The following is a 22,350-nucleotide window of genomic DNA, read 5'->3' on the forward strand; positions in this document are numbered from 1 at the left end:
TTGTTGTTGTTGCAATAAGTAGTTTACGACCCTCTTTATCACGCCGTCTGGAAACCTGGTTTGCGCGAGTGCACAATTGTCATTCATTTATAGGCGTTTTTAGAACGTCCGGTCCCATTTTCGCCTTTGAAGAGCACTGAGCTAGGCAGGTGCAGTTCCGCTAGCTAGGTAAACACAGCAGGCCACGTGACCACGCAAAACTGTGACGTTGCAGCGCGCGAGGGTATGCGTGAGCGGGCGACGCACTGACATCCAGCGCACGCAGAGCCGCAGGCACGGAGAAGGAAATTACAGGTGGCGCGTGCCAACAACCAGCCAACACAAACATGTGACGTAGGCTTGTTTACACTACCAGCCGCGTTGTTGTCGGCGGTGCGAGGGGCTGCACGTCTCGCCCCAGTCACGCATCATGCACTTTAAGACTTGTTTTAAATATGTTATAGTCTATATTGGTCCTTCATATTACGTGGATGTGTATGTCTCTAGATCTCACTCATTATCTCGCCTAGAAATTTTGTGTCAGTGCTCGTTCAAAGGGACTGTCTGCCGCCGGAAAAAGTTTTCTTGTTGTGGCGCAAATAAGAGACCGTCCATTACATCGGCATTATCAAGCATGCTTTTGTCCCATAAAAATAATTATAATTTTAACTTCATATTGAAAGGCCTCAAAAAACACCAGGCCTGCGCAAATGGCGCAGCACATTCACAGGGAAAGCTAGAAGAGAGGCCTTTCAGAGCCTTTTCTAAACACTCATTGGGTAACATCTGCAAGCACACTTGTTTTACACTCATTACGGCATTATTAGTAAAAAAAAAATTTGGGTAATATGCCGGCATTCGCTATATATGCTATCCTTCGTCATTCTTACGAAAAGCGTGGTATCCGCTATGCGGTTGCAAGGAATTTTGTGCCAATCGTTCATGCAGTGGTTGACGACGATGAGGAAATATGTCTGAAGTGGGCATGCGCCTCAGCTAAAAGGTGATCAAAAACAAGCTTTTGTAATGGGTTGAAGCATTGCACGACCCACTCGTTACGCTATTCGCATTGTGCGACGACTGTTGTTTTTTCGCTGTCCTCAAACTCTTTATAAGTCGTAATAACGCGATTCTTTACTCGATATGAAGCCTGCTTAAGGCAGGTTTCCGAAGAAGTCCCAAGTACCGGCGTGGTTCAGTGTTAGTGGCTGGCACGCAGCGGAAACGAGTTTGAGCCCCACTGTCATTTGTACTAGTTTTTCTTTTCCTTTCATTTCGTGCGATGTGGTTACGCTGGTCTATTTTGGACACTGTCGAATTCCGCCGTATTGTCGAATTTCGTAATGGCGGCATTTTAAGCCAATCAGAGAGGCCGTAGCAGCTCACTTGGCCAATTAGCATCGACCAATGGCGGAATCTGACAACGTGGCGGAATTAGACAATGTCCAGAATAGCACCCACGGACACCAGCGGCGGCGGCGGCGGCGGACAACTATACGGCGCTGTGCGTGGCCCGAGTTTGTATCTCATAACAGCTTTTGCTGTAAGAAATAACTGCTGGTGCCACCCAACCCTATTGTGCTCAATCTTTTGGCAGCACAAGAAATCCTCACGAGTAGACCTATTTTGCTTGAAAACAAACAGGTATAACTTGAAATACTATTTTACGCACTTAAGGCTGCTGTGGGTTGAGCCAGAAATGAATGTTTGCTTGTTTTTTCTACGCGGTCAAATAGCTCCTGGTGGCGCTGCCGGCGGTGTGTTCGCTTGCCTGCAAACGGCGGGAAAACGCCAGCATGGCATCGGCCTCTCAAGAGAACATCAAAAAATCTAACGTGGTTGCTTGGGCGAGTTGGTACGACATGATTCACATAAAAAACAGCGCCAATAACGAGGGACAAGAGAAAGAAGGAGACAGACAGCGGCACTGTCTGTCTCCACAGCACAGTGCCGCTGTCTGTCTCCTTCTTTCTCTTGTCCCTCGTTATTGGTGCTGTTTTTTAAGTGAATCAAAAAAGTGTGCACGTGTCTAAACGACCACTAAAGTATTTGTTTTATTAATAAACAAAACTTGATTAGGCCTGCGAAAGCCACACGCGCTTTCAGTTTTTGACTTTCGCCGGCACTACAATTACCATTGCCTTCACTGAGCACTGTTGTGGGCATTCATTCCACCTATGGAAGGAGACTGAACGCAGATCGAAAAAAAACTGTTTTAAAAATTTCCACAAACTTTCCAGAGAAACCTATGGAAGGTTACATTTCAAACAGAACACTTTTTATTGCTTGCGACAGAAAACAAGAAAGCAGTAAAGGACGGTAGACAGTCCCTTTAGTATAACAGACTTCTTTAAACGTTCAGCAAACCTGCGACCTTTGGAAGGCCGCAGTTTCGACCCTTGCCAGCTGCAAGTTATCTCTTCGTCCTCTTTGTCTTCTTCACATCTATATCGCAATTACTACAATACACTAAATAAAAAAAACAGCACAGTTGACGTTCCCTGTGCATCTCTTGGCTTCATTCTCTGCCGATTTTCATTAAATTGTGCACCGGTATTTTCTTTCTGACAGACGCATCGCCTATTCTGTCTGCGCTTCACCGTATAGCTGAAACTCGCCTTAGTGCCTCAGCCTCCTTGATTGTTGCCCTATACGGCTAGTAAGGTGGTTGCGGGTTTGATTTCCGGCCATGGTGGTCGCTTTCGACAGGTTGGATCTAGAATTGCTCAAGCACTTGAACTTCGGTGCGGGTTGCTAAAACTCAAGCTGTACCGAGCAATCCTCTACGACACGTGTCTGCCGGCACATGTGTCAACTGCTCCGAGACATTACGTCCAATTAATCTACTACGTTATAGCCGGTTGTGGCTTCTATGGGAATCGCTGTTTCAAATGGGTCATTGTCGCTTTATTTCTAATAAGACTCATCCGCCGGTAACGTCACATTTTAGAAATATTTCTTTTATTTTTCTTTGGTTTGTTCAATTTTCTGATTACGACTGCCCCTCACGCTCCTTTTTATGCACATGACTAAAATAGCACGCTAATGACGAAGAGCACAAAAAAAAAACGGGAATGAAAAGCGGATACACTGGACAAGCGTTGACTTCCAAGTGGTTGCATTATACATGCGTGCAGTGCATATGTTTTTTTTTTCGCGCTGTATATCATCAGTATGAACAACTAACTAATCAAGTCAGCTAGCTCAATAAGGCAACACGGATTGAAGCAGCACTGATAACAGTGCGAGTATTAAAACCCACAGGTTATTAAAACAGCGTTAGTCACCTCCGAAAATGATCGCTTCGTATGTCACATGTCCGAGGAAAGGAAATGGGACAACACTGACGCTCACTGAGCGATACGGAATGAACATCCGCCTCTATAAAATCGCTTGTGCCGTGTCACGTAAGCCTACACAGACACTGCCACCTCACCTTGAAAGTACCGTCATACGCTGTCCTGAATGAAGAACAGAATTTCACCGACACACCTATAATTTTCTAAGAGCGAAGGTGCTGAAGCTCGAAATAAAACGTCTACAGTTCACACACACACACACACACACACACACACACACACACACACACACACACACACACACACACACACACACACACACACACACACACACACACACACACACACACACAACAATTACGAACCATCTCTCTAGGGAACCATGATGGAATGTGAAGCAGAAGTACTGCGCACGCCGTTAACCCGGCTGAAACGGCGGTTGACGCGGATGCTTAAAGATCGGTTTGAAGTGAAACTCGGTGTAGTCTTTACTCGAGTAAAAGTTTATTGCAATTCAAAGACACAGAAGGCGGGTTGCGTTTCCTGTAAGTTTCATCGCAGATAAACGAGCCGAAAGAGTGTTTCCTCTCGACGTGGGGTCGAGCGTTGCGGATGATTGAAAGAGTGAAGCGAGGGAGAAGTTGTGTTGCGAGTGGGCGGAGGAGCAACACCACCTAGATGTGTTGGGAGGAGCCGGCAGCTGCCGCGGATGAGAGAGAGAGTGACGTCAAAGTGGAGCTGCGGCTTTACCTATTTGGCATCGTTCCAACAACTGCGGCGCGAGGGGGGGGGGGGGGGGGAGTGCTAGAATGGAGACACGGATGGACAGCGTTACACGGGCTAGTCAAAAAGCTGCTTCGCATCTCAAAAGCCTTCCGTGTCATCGCCTAGCAACAATCAAGCCACAGATCCGCACAACGTGGGTTTAACCTCACCTAGTCGCGCATGCGCCGAGGAGCAGCTGCTGCAAGGCTATAAGCCATTTATGGAGACATCTCGCGCAGCTGCCGCACAGTTTGCCCGGCGTCGAGCGCGCCGAGTACGAGCAGCGAAAGGTCCACGCTTCTAGCGGTTTCGCAACATACGTTTTTCCTAATAAAGTTGTTTACTGCTACTACCAGTTGTGCCAAAGTCAGATTAGCGCGTGAGCTTCAGGCGCTGGAGCTAGGACATTCTTGCAAGGTCACGTGGCAAGCTGTGGTTCGATTCTACTCTGTCTCCGCCAAGGAGGGACGTAGCTTTGGTAAAGAGGGCCGCGTTAAACCGCAAAGTTTGACCAGTTTCGCTGTTCCTTAGGCTTTACACGGCTACAGTAGACTTATATTTTTTTATTTTGGTGACGTAAACTCTAATTTCACGCCCTGATTGATTTGTCAAACGGGTTGACAACCACCAACTGAAGTTATTCTGCACACAACCACAAATGTTTATCACGCCTGACTAGACTCGAGTCTAGTCGGAAGAGGTAGCACGTACCCGCTTCACGGAGTCGCGAGTCTGCTCACGTAATGCTCGGTTTCATACCGACAGCCTCCGTGGCTGCCTGGGTATACTCTACGCTATACGTCGTGGTGGACGAAGCGTAATGGGCATAGCGACCGACCCTGGCGTCGCTAGGCGAACGATGTCGAGGTTTTTCTCCGTTGTCTGCGCGGTATTTCGCCCCCTTTAGCGGGGGGCCCCCTTCAAATCGTGTTATGCGGCAAGCGTCGCTTTCACAACCACAGCAAGCGCTGTAAAGGACTGCAGTAACTTACGGAGTTGTGAAATAAGTGCCAACAAAGAATGCAAAAGCAAGAGGACGCCTATGCAGCAGAAACCACGCACTCTTTTTGTTGCAGTTGTCTTGAAGCATGTTTTTAGGAAACTAAATGAAAATACAACTTTAGAGCTTGTAGACATGCATCTCGTAAGCATTTGTCAGACGAGTGAAAAAAAAACGAGAACAAAAATGTGATGAATGGCTCAACTGCTCCGGCTGGCACCCGTTCCGGGAAAACGCTTTTCTTGTTCACGGCTACCTGCCGCACAGAGGCTGCTGCACTGTAAGACAATGCAAATAATTTAAACGGTATACCAACGCCGTAAAACGCCGTTGCGGGAAAATGGAGGATCTTGTAAATGTTCCTTAGTTCTTATATGTACAAAGAACTGCATAAACGTGACTTGTATCGATTGGAGCTTATTTCAATTTATTGCTCATGCACCTGTGATTCAAGGCCATTCGTAGCCGTCGCATACCTAGATGAAATTTATTCCCATGTATTCCCCGAAGCCTGCACCGCTTACGGGCAGAGCGACATTAGCGCACAGGCTTTAGTGCGAGTCGCTCGGCCGGACTTGCAACAAGGCCGAGCAGGATGCACTTCGGCGCGGCCCAGACCTTCAGGACCAAATTCTGGCCTCCCAATGCGGCGGCGACAGTGCCGCGAGGCTAAACCTGTCGGTCCCCACGTGGGAGCAGCCGGGTGGCGCGTGGCAACCTGAGCGTCTGCACTGGACTACCGTGAAGTTATTGCTCACTCACTCACTCACCTGTGATTTCTGCGTGCATTGTCTTGCCTGCCTCCCCAGTACAGTGTGTGCGTGGCTGTATGTATGTATGTATGTATGTATGTAGTATGTATGTATGTATGCATGTATGTATGTATGTATGTATGTATGTATGTATGTATGTATGTATGTATGTATGTATGCATGCATGTATGTATGTATGTATGTATGTATGTATGTATGTATGCATGCATGTATGTATGTATGTATGTATGTATGTATGCATGCATGCATGTATGTATGCATGCATGCATGTATGCATGCATGCATGTACGCATGTATCATGTATGTATGTATGTGTATGTATGCATGTATCATGTATGTATGTATGTGTATGTATGTATGTATGTATATGTATGTATATGTATAAACTTCGAGAATAGTGCAGTATAGGAAACAAAACAATAAAATATTTATTTAATCCTAACAGTTTCGGCTGGTGGACCAGCCTTCTTCGGAGGATGTAAGTGAAATGATACAAGTTCCCGTAGCAGAGGGTCACCCTCACAGTTTAAAGACCCTCCAAAAAAAGAGAGAGAGAAAAAAAGAGAGAAAAAGACAAGCGGGCGAACGAGGTAGCAACAGACAACAAGAAGCAGAAGAAGGAGAGGAACTAGAAAGGAGCGACGGAGAGCCGCCGGAAACGAGCGGGTAATTCTGGCATTGTTGCTGCGTATAGGTAAGACGCGCCGCCAGCGGATGCGACCAAGAAAAACGGAAAAATGTGGAACATGTTGCCGCTTACTCGCATCTCACACATGGATCGAGTTTAAGTTCACGTGGTTCGGCGGCTGGCCCGTGGTATCGGGCCACACACACACACACACACACACACACAAGAAGCATACGACCCGCTCCAGCTTTCGGAATATAATGGCCACGTTGGAAAGCTAATGTGCCCTCTCCCCCTCCCTCCACCTGCCCTCTCTTGCAGAAAAATGTACAACCAGTCATACTGAAAATAAATAAATGGGTATTCTTGTAAAGGATGAAAATATATAAAAATAAATAATACTAAAAAGTACTCAGAAATGAAAATAAAGTTTAATAATACTAACACAATCCGTTCGGTTTACGTAGCATCGAATTCGTTTAGTTTCGCTATATTGACTAACTTGCGTGTGCGACTTCACGTATGTATAAATAAATTAATTGAGTAATTCAATTTCTGTGTTTCACGAAACGTCGCGGAGACACGTCAGTCGCCCAGGGCTCTCGTTGATTCCATGGGTAAGTGATCTGAATTTCTTTATTTCTTTATAAAGTATGACTCCCGCTGTTCGCGCTCCCGTGTGTTCTGGAAGCCGGATTGTAGGAGTATGACACTTACGCGTTCGAAAGAGTGACCAGGAAGATTGATATGTTTGGAGAACGGCAAATTGGGGAGGCCCTTTACGTGTGCCCTGTGGTTGTTGAAACGCAAACGGAACGCGGTTTCCGTGTGTCCAATATATTCCTGTTTGCACACCTCGCAGCGAATTTTGTATACCACATTGGCTGAGTCACAGTTAAGGTCGTCTTTAATTTTGTACACATAGTACAACAGGAGGCCCTCTTCACCGGCTTCACTATATTTATAGCAGAAACGTGTTCTCAGGCTGATCCTTATGATTTTGTTCAGCGGGCCAAACGGCAACTTCGGCTGCAAGGATATCCGCCGAGTTTTCCGTCCGTTATATCGAACTCGTTCCGAGAAATGCACGCCGCAATCGGCTCACCGTATACCCTCAGCTCCTGGAGGACTGCACGCGTCAAGTCTGGTTGAGTGCACGGGCCAAACGTAAAGTCCACTTTCGACTACACAGCAGGTTAAATAGTTGCCAGTGTTTTGGTTAGCGAGACGACTCAATCGTTATAATCTCGGTGGATCGACCTCTTTGAAAGTCGCGATTCTCGAAACTGTGTTCGACTCGTGTATTACGCACCAGTTGCGGCGTGGGTGTAGGTTTTTCCGAGCGGTGGGCGGCAATCGAAGCGTGTTGCGAACGCTGGATACGCATGCCTGATTCGCGTCTGTGCGGCTCCTCTGAGTTGTGTCCGAGCCAAGAGATTAAGAAGCTCCCCGCTTTCTGCTTCCGAGCGAAATCAGGGCCGGCAGTATGGAGTATGAAAAAGCCCGCCCAAGCGAGACTATCGTATATATGGACAATGCAAAAGGCAGATTGCGATTACACGGGAAATAAAAATGCTGCGTTATTATTGTCATTAATTACTCTAGACCAGGTGTCGGCCACCTGTGGTCCGCGGACCGCCTGCGGCCTGTGGGACAGTATTTCGGGGCCCCCTGCCCGACGTCGACACCCCCCCCCCCCCACCCTTCTGATTTTTCATATCACTTCCTATATGAACACTGACAAAGCATAGTTTTAACTTAAACTATAGGATTATCCGTTTGTAATCTATGTTTTATGGCCACATTGGGATATGCGTCTGAAGATAAACACGATTTCTAATCTGGTTTTGCAAGTTATTGTCAATTCGCGCAAGTTTCAGGCACTTCCTGCAAAACCACCCCAGACTCCTCCCGTATTTGGCATCCGGCACCCCGCTTTGTCAGCTTCATGCAGCTATATATAGCTGCATGAAGCTGACAAAACGGGGTTTTTAGGCATAGGGGGTTTTTAGGCATAGTGGGGTTTTTAGGCATAGAGCCTATATATACATAGGCTCTATGCCTAAAAAGGTTACTGACCCGAGCTCTACACTAGAAAAACAGTGATTTTACCCTCGGCCTTCTCTATGGCACCTGTGCTAACGTAACTTAATGCAACTTAACATAGCGTAATCAAAGCTCGTCCAACCGTCTGAGCATGTTCCTCGCACCAAAAGTATAACATTTGTGGTCTCTCCAACCATTCAACCATCGCAGAACTTCGACTTCTAGCTCGTTAATGATAACCTCAAACTGCTGTGAATATCCTATGGTAGTATATTATGCTGTTGATGATGCCTGTGGTGATGTCTTGGTTACACAACTTCTTATGTTCCCTTTATAATTTTGTATGTTCAATAATAATAATAATAATAATAATAATAATAATAATAATAATAATAATAATAATAATAATAATAATAATAATAATAATAATAATAATAATAATAATAATAATAATAATAATAATAATAATAATTAAGGTCTTCTGCACCGAAAGACGATCTGATTGGGACGCGGGTCGCGGTAGATGGCTCTGTAAATTTCTTGTGGGGTGCTTTATAATGCTTACTTACAACGCACACTACAATGCACCTCCAGAATTTCTTTTCCGTCGAAATGCGACCGCCACGACAGGGACCAAACCAGCGACGTTTGGGTCAGCAGCCGAGCGTCATTGTACCATTGCGGCGGATCATATATTTCCGTGAGATGCATGGCAATTACATGGCAAAAGTATATATTCCACAAGGAAACGCATGACACTATCGAAATCACATTCGCGGCGTTTCATTAGGGTACATTTTATTGCAGGTTTAGATGAATACGGAATCGAGTGGAAAGGAGCTTCGCGGCTTGTGAGCAGCGGAGCTACGTAATGTAGCTTCCGACTGGCACTATACTGAGGAGTTGATGGTCCTTGTAGGATTTACAGCTCTGCTCGAAAGCGACCCGTCAAGCATCAGCGATTAAGTCAGAGCAGAGCTAGCAGCGTGGCTCAGTGACAATCACTTCGTCCCAGCATGCGCACGTAAACGTGCATATACGGCTAAAGTCGTTAACCACATGCGTCAGTTATTTCCTCACTGCCAGCTAATCCGTTAAAACTATTACCAAATTATGATTTTAATTCTGTAATCTCCAAAACAGCGGAGCTATAGTAAGCTGTTATAGAATTCAGAAACATCAAAGCCCCTTTTCTGCCAGTTTGTTGTGGTTATGAATGCGAAAGATCTTGTAGCAAAGTGACCGCATGTTCACGATGCTTGGGAGCACCAGTGCTCCTAAAAATTAATAGAGAATTTGTGTGCATGCTTGTGTGAAAAAATGAGAGATAAAAAAAAGATTGAATACAACGCACGTGCGTTGTAGTTTATCGCTAAATTTACGTGCAAGCGATGTGGGCCTACATTTGGTTGTCGGCCTTCCCAGCTCAGTGTTTTCGTTCTTTTTTTTTTTCTTGCTTGTTTGTTTCTCTGCACGCGCTGCGAACAGCGAAAGGTGGCGAGCCACAAAAAAAGCCGAGAAGTCCGGTACGACTCTTCAGTCACACTGACCTTCCTTTTGCGTTTAGAAAAAGTGGTTAACAATTTAGAGGACTAGGTACTCTTTTATGGGAGAGCATAAAGCCGTCCCTTGCCTAAATTGTGTAATGTTGTAAGCTTAGCAGGAGAGCCCGCGAAGGCGCGTACTACAAGAAATATAGAATAATAATAACTTTAATGAGATCGCATGTGAAAACGAATATGCAATGTGTGACACTCTTGCCATGAGTTTAACAACTTTTCATTTAACATTTAAGACCCTTCAGTCATTTAAATGTACTGCGTTGATTCTAACTCAATTCATTTTTTTAAACTGTACTCTTATACATTTGGCATTACTCTATCTGCACGAAACATCACTGACACTCCACTCACGTTTACAACACCACGCACTTTGTAAACAACGAGTCCTAAATGGAGACAGTTGTGCTAGTTATGTAGTTTTGTTCAAACCCATAGTACTTGATACCGTCGAACAAGTAGCAGCAGACATACAGCAAAATATCTGCCGATGTCGATGTCTTTCCACTAGTTCGCGTCTTTGCTCACTAGTGTCGTGTTTCAGAGTCGTATAAGGCTTTCACTTTAAAGCGGCAACAACCAAGGCGAGATAAAATAAGGAAGAAGAGCGGCATTCGCCAGGAACGGAGAGTGGCGAAAGGCAGTAGCAGCCGCCGGAGGCGGGGAACCGGTCCGGCATTGACCGATATTGCGGGCACACGACGATCGTGCTTCTTTGTCGCGAAAACACCACTCGGCTAGCGGCAGGCCTCGCGAATACTCTAGCTTCACGTACGTACGTACACACAAACACACACGATAGTGAAAGCCGCCCGGAAGTCGAGTCTACGGCGCCGGGTTCACTCGAGGTCGTTCGAACTTCCGCGCTGTGCCGCCGGCGTCGGCCCTTTTTCCACCGTGGAGACAGAACCAACAGAGATGCATCGAATGCTCGTAGCCGCAGTAGAGTCCTGTTTTCGTAGAGTACCTGTTTTTTTTTTATTCTTTTTTTAAAGGCGGTGCGTGACGGCGTCGGTAGCCGGTCGCGGCTTCTGTGCGTCTTTCTCTCTCCGGCATGACACGCGAAAGAATGGTTATAATGACAACAACAAATGAATAAAAAAACAAATCTTAAAGGAAACAGGGGAAGCAGGTGAAAGCATATGGCCGGGCCAGCTGGCTCCCCGTGTTGTCGCACTGGAGGAGAATGACGAAAAAAAAATATATAGAGCCATGACAGACATCGCGAGATCGCTCACGTCGCTTTAAAGTCGGCCAGGTGAGTCGTCGACCTTAAAAAGTCCGATAGCATTCCTTTTCTTTTAAACGCCCTTTGTGCTCTGCTTCTGAGCTAACTGACCTTCACAGTCCCGACTAACCTCCGCTGACAGTTCCGACGATAAAAGTGCCTTCCCCGGTCGGCTGCGTACTACACATGAGGTCGTTCCTGGAGGCGATTTCGCCTTCGTTGCTTTGATTATTTCACGCCTACTGAAGTATTATCCGTCCGTCCGTCCGTCTATCTATCTATCTATCTATCCATCTATCTATCTATCTATCTATCCATCTATCCATCTATCCATCTATCCATCTATCCATCTATCCATCTATCCATCTATCCATCTATCCATCTATCCATCTATCCATCTATCCATCTATCCATCTATCTATCCATCTATCTATCCATCTATCTATCCATCTATCTATCCATCTATCTATCCATCTATCTATCCATCTATCCATCTATCCATCTATCTATCCATCTATCTATCTATCTATCTATCTATCTATCTATCTATCTATCTATCTATCTATCTATCTATCTATCTATCTATCTATCTATCTATCTATCTATCTGTCTGTCTATCTATCTATCTATCTATCTATTACGTTTTCTACAGCGGCAGCTGAAGTGGTGCTGCCGTTTGCTATCATGCGACTACCACGCTTGTTCGGTGTTATATGCTTAAGTTTAAAAAAGAAAATATTTCACGTACACGGGTGCCCAAATATTTTTTTGTTTGTGTTTCCCTCTATACTTTTTCACATCAAAGTCTGATACAGCAGCGCTACATATCCCGTTTTTCGGACGTCTGCTTCAGGCCTATTATTCTCTCCCATGGGGTTTATTGCCGACGTGTCTTGCAGAGTGCCATTTGGTAGGCTGTCATTGCGCCTGATATTTCAGACTCTCCTGCACTGGGGGAGAAATACCGTGCGTTTAGCAAGTATAAGACTCGTCAGAATATTTCTTTACTTTTCGGTGCATAACAGCACTCGTGAATCCGTTACCTATTTGATGCCGAAATTAAATGTTTAAATAGCCGAGCTGTTTAAGCTAGCCATAAGTTGTATGCCGTATCACGGTTCGTTAGTACCTGGTATGTGCCCCATAAATTGGGTGAGTGAAACTAATCAATACTTGTCCACTAAACAGGTCGCTCAACACTAGGAAGCGGGCGACGGCGGCTGCGAGGACTTATCTTCATGATAAACGAGTGTGTGCCACAGAAACGCAGAACGTGATAGCGTTCTAGTTTTCAGGAGTAGAACGCGATAACGCGCGTATAGTCAGGCCGTGGACGTCCGCATCTTCTAAATCGCAAACCGGCTCCTCTTCTCTTTTCAGTGGACGCCTATACCACCCCGCAAGGAAAAGGCTGTGCGCGTAAGATTGGTCGTTTCAAACTACTGCAAGTACTGTTGGGAAGTACCCATTACGCGTCTGTAAGGTGGGGCACGCCTGCGCCGCTGTACAGACGGAATGACACTTAAGAGCACCAAACCGGCCGCTAAGCTGCCGCTTTCTGCAGAAATATGCGAAGACCGACGCTGCACCTATGGCTAACATCGTCTCAGTGCACTCTAGGTCCATGTGGTATTATTCAAGCACGAACGGAAGATTGCAGCTAACGTGAAGTAGGAGCTGCGGACAACAGTGTCCACAGCCATGCACTCCGTTGCTCCGGATGGGTGTGGTTCTGTCTGTACGCTTTGTTGATGCTGTTGCAGGTAATTATGCCCGAGGGCTTTATAACGGCCGGCCCTTAGAACACCCATTGTTGTGCGAATCACATATATTTACGCCTGGATTTATTCTACGCTTCTGACACGCAATTGTTAAATGCGTTAAGATTACTCCTACCACTACATGGCATTCATGCCGTATTTTTTTCTCTTCCTGGAGGCAGCTTAGAGCAATCGGCAAGCTCACTGGCGGAGCACGGAGCAGCTGCTTGTGACTCATACGGTCTGAGTTCCGTTCTTACTCTAGCCCAAGTTTTAGATGCGATCGAAGCAGCTCTTTGAGTAGCCTGTGTAATGCTGTCAGTCCATATCTCCGTGCCAACGCAAAACAGTTGCTGGAACGATGCCATGTAGGTCGAGTCGCAGCTGCGCGTTGACGTCACTCTCTCCCTCACTCGCAGCAACTGCTGCCTTCTCCGCCAGCTCACAACACACTCCTCTCCCGCTTCACCCTCTCCACCGACTGCAACGCTCGCCCGCACGTCGAGTAGAAACACTCTTTCGGCTCGTTTATCTGCGATGAAAATTACACCAAACCCAACCCCCATGTCTTTGCGTTTCAAAGAAACGCATACTAGAGTAAAGGCTACACCGAGTTTCACTTAAAACCGATCTTCCAGCACCCGCGTCGACGTTCGTTTAAGCCGGTTCGCGCGCACCACGGCGCACCTAATCGGGGTTCCCTTCAGCGAGATGGTCCATAATTCTTACCACTAATCAAATTGAATCTTTCTCCGTTCTTGGTCAAGAACAACGCTAACTTTTCGCTCACAACCAGCGACGACGACACTCGAATTTCTGCTCTTTGACTCTACTGCGCTGATATTCAAGGTGCCGGTTCCTCCTATCCCAACCACGCCAAAAAACCTCAACGACTCAGTGATAAAAAGTGCAAGTATACGGCATAATATTTGGGCTAACCGTGTCTTTAGTGGGGTCCTTGTGCTGCTGCGACTGATGGTCCTCTTGTTCGTGCGCCATTTGCAGTCGACCATTTTGTCGCCGCAGGGACGCCAATTCCTCCAGCAGAATCCGTAGCGACACCTGTAGGTTATCGCCATCGTGTAATGCCTACATTACTCGAGAATATGTATAAGTCAACTAAATAAACATCACGCGGGCCAAATTATATATTAACTATGACACTTGCAAGAATAATTTTAACAGTGAAATATTACACCTCTTTACGAGAAAGCTTTGTTTAGAAGCTTCAGCGTTGTGTCGACTCAGCTGTTCCAGTTTAAATAGATGTGAGAGGTACTAATGTCAATAACGGAAAAATTAGTTAGGCGACCTCTAGGAATTCCTTCGCAAAACAATATAGAACGGCGAAAGAACTGTCACGGCACGTGTAGTGCCTTGCAAGTGAAGATTTAATCAAAAGCATGATTATAAGAGTTAACAAAATGAATGTTTCAAGTGCGAAGGTAACTCTATTAGGCTGCCAAGCAAAAACCTTCCCGCGTTACTTTGGCTCTGTGAATCATAAGTACAGTTCAGCTCGCCTACTTGTCTGTCCATTCAGGATTTAAGTGAAGTTTCTTGCATTTGCCAAGAAAAGCACTTGTCGAGGAGAAAAGCGAGACAAACGCAGCAGAGGATGGAAGGTTAACCAGAAGAATAACTTTGGTCTTTTACTTTACGCTATAGCACGAAGGAAATTAGAAGATGGAAAGAATGATAATGAATTTAGGCAGCACGGTAAACAATAAATGGGCTTTATAACACGCTGTTACCATGTAAAAACGAAAACAGTGCCTTGACCGCTTTCCGGTGCGACGCCTGCTTTGGTCCGTCTTTCACAATTGTCACACGCGCACACGTATGTACGCATGCAAGCACACATTCACACGTGCACGCAAGTGCGTACACGTGCGCACAACACGTACCCATACACGCGTACACACCCGTACACGCGGGTGTCCAGTGAAACGTTTCAGCTTACGTAACTGGGAATTCTATACTCAGCAACTATTCAATCGCTTTGATAAGTTGGTGTTCAATGCAGCTGTACTGAGAGTCGTAGCCTTCAGGGTTATTCGTCGGCGTTTTAACTGAGGCATATATATAGAACGAGCTTCCATGTGCTGGTTCCAAAGTATTAGAGGTTACAAGACGAAGTTTGCCATTCCACAGCACACGTTACGCTTACCTCGGCTGGAAACGTGCAGCTCGATTCTCGGCCCAGAATCTTCTTTGTAGCCCGAGCTAGGTCCGTCTTGAAGCTCGACAGCTTGAGGTGAGAAGAAACAGAAGCGATACAAGGGCATATTAGACGTAGCTGTAAAGGAATGTTAACCAAGGCTCGAAAGGGTTGCGGAACAACCTAGCTTAGAGGGTCATTACATTGACTGAATGAGAAGCAGGCAGGCAGGCAACAACTTAGTAACACTATGGGTGTCTGAAACCACGAGTTGTGATTGAAAGTGTGTATACCGCCTCGTGTGTTTATCGAGTTCTTTGCAGTATTCAAGCCTCTGCTGCAAAGGCTGTTATAGCTACGCTCGCCGCAAAACGTGCCACAATTTTTTAAAGGGCTCACGATTGTACCAGCTCACCGTGTTCAGATTAAATGCAAGACACGAACATTCAAGTTTATGGAAGAGATTACGCGAGCACTACCGATAACGCCGGAAGGTTCGATGACCACCGTGTAAAAAAGGACGCGATGAGCCGGTGACCGGATTATGAACGGCTGTCGCTCTGCCCGCCTCTATAAGTGTACAGTGCGTATTGCTGCAGTTTCAGTTTTCGTTTTCCGGGCCCTGGGTCGCCTAAATATAAAGAGTTTCGCCTAGAACACGCCGACTGCTGACTTCATCGACGTCATGACCACGTGACGATACGAGCCCCGAGATTCTTTCAGTCTATCTGCTGAACTTGTAAATGACGACCGTCCCTGGCTCTTTAAACTGGTAGTATTTTTTGATAATGTCAATGTGCCTTCCGATTCTTGGCACCACTCCTCCGTGCAAAACACAGCCAGAGCTATTGGGGCAACCAGAGCCACAGCCTCCAAGGTATGACCTTCTAACGCGTACCTTTAAACAAAAATGGCATCACTATAAAGTCGACGTGCCTAAGTTTATATGATTCTACAGAAAATTAGTGCATTTTGAAATTTTAGCCCGTCTGGAAAAGTGAGACAAAACATCGGAATGTCATCTTTCTTTCTGCTGCCCTGTTCAGCTATCTCCTGTTAGTCTGTCTGGGATGACCAGAAAAACTTAATGTGGACGACTACGTCCGCTCGCACGAAGGCCACCCTTTCGGCACTACGACAAACAGTGCGGTGCTTCGACTTCGCCTTTTAACTAGCACAGGCACACCTTGGACGCCACTCACCTTGTTCTGTACCCTCTGCAGTTCCTTCTTGACGGCCGCTTCTCTCGTCAGGACCTCCCTGTTGAGGACCTGAAGCCTGGAGTTGTCCAGCTGCAGCCGCCCCAGACGAGCCAGAAGGTGGCTCTCCTCAGCCACTCGCCTCTCTACGTTAACCAACGCCGCGCAGCGACCACCCACAGGCACCGAACAAGTATCGCCGTTCAGTGCAATATCACAATTCTCACCGAAACGAACACTCGCGTTCATGCCCACTGCACCATTATCCGCACCCTTCCTCAGCACGTCAGCGTCGAAGAACTCGTTGGTCTTGATTCTGTTGGTAGCGTCGACCTGGGCCTCAAGGTATCCGATCCTGAGTTCCTGGTTGGCCACGACCTGCTTGCAGCTTTCCAGTTCACTGCTCATGCTCCGGTACTCCTGCCAGAAGTTTGCGAACACTTGCTCCAGGACGTGGGCGTCCGGGAGCGACCGTCCCACGTGCCGATGGTTCTTGCCGAAGGCGTACCACTTACCACCATCAACGACACTGTCACCCTTGCGAGGTCCCGAGATAGATATCTTGTCGTAGATCCCGGCCAGGGTTCGCAAGAGCTCCTTGTCCCTCGCGGAGCAGCAGCGTGTTGGTCTCGCGTCGCCAGATACATCAATCTCTGCGTTCGCAGCGACGGCGTCTTCCTCCTCGCCGGACGACGAGGAAGAAGACGCAGCGGTGGCTGCGGAGGAGGCCGCCCTGTACACGGCCACGTCGGACTCGAGCCGCGCGACCCGGCCCCGCAGTCGCTCGTTGTGTCGCCCCAGCTGGGCGAGCGAGGCCTCGCGGCGAGCCAGCTCCCGGTTGGCCTGGCGCAGAAGCTTGCACGTCGACTCGAGTTCGTGCTCGAGCCTGTCCACTTTCTGGGCGAGCAGGCTCGGCGAGACGTCGTTCTGCATTTGCGATAACTGCCTGAATTCGCTCTACGTCTAGAGTTGAAAAGCAGGCGTGTTGGTATAGCATGCTTTTGATAATCAAGGCAGCGCATGGAAACGAGACACAAGAAAAGCAAGAAAGTCTCTCTTCCGTTCCTTTCTTGCGTTTTGCTACTTTGCTCTACTGTCGTTATCATTCTACGTAGTTCACTTTTTGCGCATGTTCCTTTCTTTTTCTTTTACCTAAGAGCAGATACACCGATAAGCAATCCACCGTGCTTACGTATACGGCTGGGTACATTGTGAAATAATAGAGTTGCCGATTGCGCTTCATCAAGCATGGGGCATGCGTGGGGCATACAATGCCTGCATCCGGTCGACGGCAAAACATCGACCATACATGGACGCTGCCTAAATGACCGTCTTAGCACGCCTGCACCCTTCACTCCGGAACTTAAGAAGGTATGGCAGGGCAAACTTCCCCAAAAAGTTCACTTCGCAAGTTTGACAGCGAAAAAGTCATTGCACTCTGGGCAACAAAACTGTGCAAGCCTAACATCAAGTGGCCGTTCCCAGTGGTTTAAATGGCGTGCCAAGGATGGATGGATGGATGGATGGATATGACTGTACCCTTTCGATCGGGTGGTGGCTAGCGCCACCAAGCCGGAATACTTAATGAACCAAAAACTAGATTTTTTTTCCCTTTAAGTAGTGAGTTTGAGGATTCTTACTTCGCAGTGAAGCGTTTAATTTTCACTCGTGCCTTGACTTTAGCCACCAATCAGATAACATCCTTCTAGTTAATTCTGCCCACTTAAAAACTATTTTGCCCTCCCTGTCCCTAAACCCAAGTGCTTTGAAAAACTCTGCGCCATCATCCTGAACTATAGGGTGAAGCCCTTTACAGAACATTATCAAGTGTTCGGCACTTTCTTCTTCCTCTCCACACGCACTGCATACTGTGTCTACCCCTCCGTATTTGGCCCGATATGTCTTAGTTTGCAATACTCTCGTCCTGGCCTCAAACAGTAGAGAACTACCCTGAGTATTATCATAGATCCTTTCCTTGGCAGTTTCCTGTTTAAATGTTCGAAAGATCTCTAGTGCGGACTTCTCAATCATGCCAATTTTCCACATATCGGTCCTAGCCCAATGCTCCTCCCCCATATCTCTCAATCACTTCTCAAATTTTATCTCGCTGCTAGCTTCCCTGTCCTCAAATGATGTCCATCCCATATCACCTTGTACTCCCTGATTTGGTGTATTACCGTGAGCTCCTAAGGCAAGCCTACCACGTTGCTTAAACAAAGTGTGGCACGCGCCCTCTGGCGTAAGCAGCACGCCCAAATAAAACTTCATTTTTCTCAAACCGCGCGTTTTTTAAATTGCCTTTTTAACATCAACGTACCTTTTCTCAAAAAGTACTGAATCGATTATGCTACATGTTTGCATGCCTGAGCCTACACAAGTTGGGAACAAACTGAACTAATAAAAAAACAGCTGATTTTGGGGAAAAAAGGAAGGCAGTAAAAAAAATTACACGGCGACTGCACCTTATGGGGCTTTGTTAATTCAGTTATTGTTTTTTGCATAACTTTCTAAAGGATGTCCTATTTTTGAGTTTTCATATAACCTACGTGTATGTACAATTCCACTGCTGAATATCATTACATTCTTTAAAGGAACTGTCTACTGATCGGAAAAAATTCTGATTGTGCCAAAAATGAGAAGATTGTTCAGTGTATATATATATATATATATATATATATATATATATATATATATATATATATATATATATATATATATATATATATATATATATATATATATATATATATATATATATATATATATAGTTTGATGTACAAGAAGTAAACGGGGTAAAATAAATATGGAGCGCGAGTTAGTAGTTCGAAAGCGAGAAAAAGTCTAGAACCCAAGTGAAATTGGCGCCCGCAACGATTAGCTCTGTGTCACAACTCACAACATTACAGAATGTTAACCAATTATGCATTCATGCTAAAGCGCAACACCTCTGTGTCGGCCTTCTTTCAATGTAAGCTCAGAAAAAGCTAATACTTGAGTACTCCTTTTGTATTTCAATATGCCGGAACTAAGGATAGAAAATAGCGGATAAAGATACACCTATCGCACATACTTGTTATGTCTATTCTTTTCTCCTATTTTATTTATAGTATTGTTTTAGAAAGCAAACGCGTTGGTACGAAATACCGCCTTATGATAATCATCAATTATACTTCCTCAAAAGGGCCCTGATTGGTATCTTACATAAATGAAGGAGTTGGGAAGGGAGTATAATCAGACGTCATCAAGATTGGTCAACATGGGTAGAAAACGCGCAAGAGCAGCCATATAATAAAAATAAATCACACGCAGAAAAAAAAAACTAAAGGATACGGTCGATCGGACATTATTGACCCATATTTATACATTTGAAGAATATCGTACAGTAAATGCATGGCGAAGAAAAGCAAAATTGTAGAACCCTTGGACAGACAAGATGGTAAAAAATACAAAAAGAAGCATATTTGAGACGAGCTAAATAAAAGCGGGCATTACTTAACGTAGGTACATAAATTGTGAAAGTAGTAAAACACGAAACCATCGTTTCTGTAACCTGACGTATGGGATATTAACACATCGCAAAACGCACTGTCTCTTCCTAATCCAGCTTCGCCGCATAACCTAATGCTACATGGCGAAGCAGAAAAAGAAGCAAGCACTTTGGCAAACTTGACAATTCGAGCGGCAAAAAAAAATGCGTTTTGAAAAAGTTGGGCGTCTTCATAAAACTGTCGGCGTTGCGGCCAGATACAGTGTTGAATGTGTTCCAAACATTAGTAAATTCTCAGTGAGAGAACATTTAGGGCCCGAGTAATACCAACCGGATCGGCTGTTTGGACGTTTTAGAGATTTCATGTCCGCCTATAGTGCGCAAGGTTACAGAGGCATTGTTAGAATTCACGAAGTCTATATTAAATAACACCTTTCAGTCATTTGTACTGTCCTGCGTGCTCGGATGGAACCTGGTAACAATAAGGCGTGTCTTTGATAACTATGCTTTCAAACTCTGAAGGTTAGAAAGCACCGCGAGTATGGCGTAATAGATTATCACAGTCGTGCCAATCTGGCATGTTCTGAACGCTTGCTGAATGACCAGAACACTTGCCGCTTATGAACGTCCAGGGATGTATGTACAAGGTTTCCCAAATATGGCGCAGCACGCATAGGAACGTCGGTACATGAAGCGCACCTGGTCCACATTGTTGCCAGTACGATGTCGTAGACACTACTAATTTTTTATAATAACATTCATTTCATTAGCCCTGATTATTTTTCCAACTTTACAAGTGCTCACCAAATCATCGAAATGACAATAAGGCATACGTAGGCATGGTCAAATTAGCTCTAGCTGTACTATTTTAGGCAACTACTAATTATATGGTCATTTCTTTTTGGTAAAGAAAGCACGCGAAGCAGGAAAAATATTACACATGACTAGACTGCAGCGCAGATTGCCAAGCAGCGTCCTCAAACAGGATCACTGCGAGGTAGCAAGTCAAGACTACGCTCCCATCTTTCGCGACTACGAGCTCGGGAAGGATGTAACTTAGAAGTGTGGCAGCTTGGGCCAGTTGGTATGGCATGACGATAGTTATAGCGCGAGAACAAAACGACGACACAGAGACAAGAAGGACACGAAAAACATGAGTGCTCGTGTCTTTCGTGTCCTTCTTGTCTCTGTGTCGTCGTTTTGTTCTCGTGCTATAACTATCGTCTCGGGAAGGATGTTATGGCCAGCTCGAACGTCAAGAATCAGATAATGCTGATCGCGAGGACACAGGATGCTGTCCGAGCTCACGGCATTTTAGACTACAGGCACGCGTCTCCAAAGCTATGTTCTCAGAACAAAGAACTTGATCATATCTTTTTCACTGTCAATACTACGCTAATACGAAGCAATATTTAAATACTACTGTTGCGCAAGGAGTAAAAAAAACTCCCAAGCATTTCCCTGAGGGTGAACATGGTTAAGTGCTAATACACGGGGGGGGGGGGTGATGCTATGAGGGGTATTTATTAATTCGCACTATTATATTTATTAATCACACTATGGTTCCTTTATGGTGTAATGGTTCCTGGGAATCGCAACTTGATCACACGGGGGAGTTTACGTTAACTCACTGACGAATGCCAACGGATTTTAACTTTACTCCCCCTCACGACCCGCTCTCGACGGGAGACTGAGAGAGAAGGCGGGCGCGCGAGAGAGAGGGGTGCGCGCGCAGCTGCAGCGAGCGAGGAGAGAGGAGGAGCGAGCGAAGGGGGAGAGGGTATAAGGCGCGTTACTGACACCGATATCAGCGTCGCGTCCGTGGCTTATTCGGTAGAGCGTCGCGCTGCGGCCCGCCAAGTCCTCTTTCTTTTAAAGATAGAGAGAAGACTGCGGACGCCGCCGACGGCGGTGGATGGTTTGGGGTCGCTTATAAAGTGTATTCACACTTAAAACAGAACACGAAGCGTTGCCGAACTCTCAGTCACCAACAGTAAATGGCGAATATACCTATCTCGCCGTTAGTAAGCTCCAGAGCGCATAGTCTGAGGCCCATTTGTTAGTGTAAATTTTATAACGCCATATCCGTTACGGAAATACGTCCGTGCAACCGTGGTAAACCTAAGCATAAAACACTTTCGTGTTAAAATGCTTAATTGCTTGTCTCACGTACAAAAGCATCTTGATTTATCTGGCAAAGCTCTTAAGCATCCTTTGAAAATTCGGATGGATTAACTGGCTACTTGTAAAATACATTGCATTAATTAATTATTGAGTGCTACTCGCTAAACCTTCAACGTACGCCGTTTTACCATTCAGCGAATAGCCCCTGTTTCTCTGCGCTTTCTACGGGTAGGAAGTCAGGATTCATTCAGGCAGCTTACCTCATTCTTTGGAACTGCTGACAGATCGCTGTGGTTTCCCGACCCACGGCTAGATCCTGCAGCAAAAAAGAAAACGAATACC

General features: G+C 45.9%; 1 protein-coding gene across 1 annotated transcript in view; it reads right to left on the bottom strand.

Annotated features, from left to right (window-relative positions):
• Positions 1–22,350, bottom strand: part of LOC119172311 (uncharacterized) — a 139,957-nt gene that overhangs the window by 83,994 nt on the left and 33,613 nt on the right. Inside the window, exons 3-6 of the mRNA XM_037423368.2 lie at positions 22,269–22,324; positions 16,401–17,324; positions 15,208–15,288; positions 13,977–14,099 (exon numbers count right to left, since the gene is read on the bottom strand). Of these exons, the coding sequence (XP_037279265.2) occupies positions 13,977–14,099; positions 15,208–15,288; positions 16,401–17,324; positions 22,269–22,324 (1,184 nt within the window). The remainder of the gene's footprint in view (positions 1–13,976; positions 14,100–15,207; positions 15,289–16,400; positions 17,325–22,268; positions 22,325–22,350) is intronic.

Source organism: Rhipicephalus microplus, chromosome 3 (assembly GCF_043290135.1).
Source record: "Rhipicephalus microplus isolate Deutch F79 chromosome 3, USDA_Rmic, whole genome shotgun sequence".
NCBI lineage: Eukaryota > Metazoa > Arthropoda > Arachnida > Ixodida > Ixodidae > Rhipicephalus > Rhipicephalus microplus.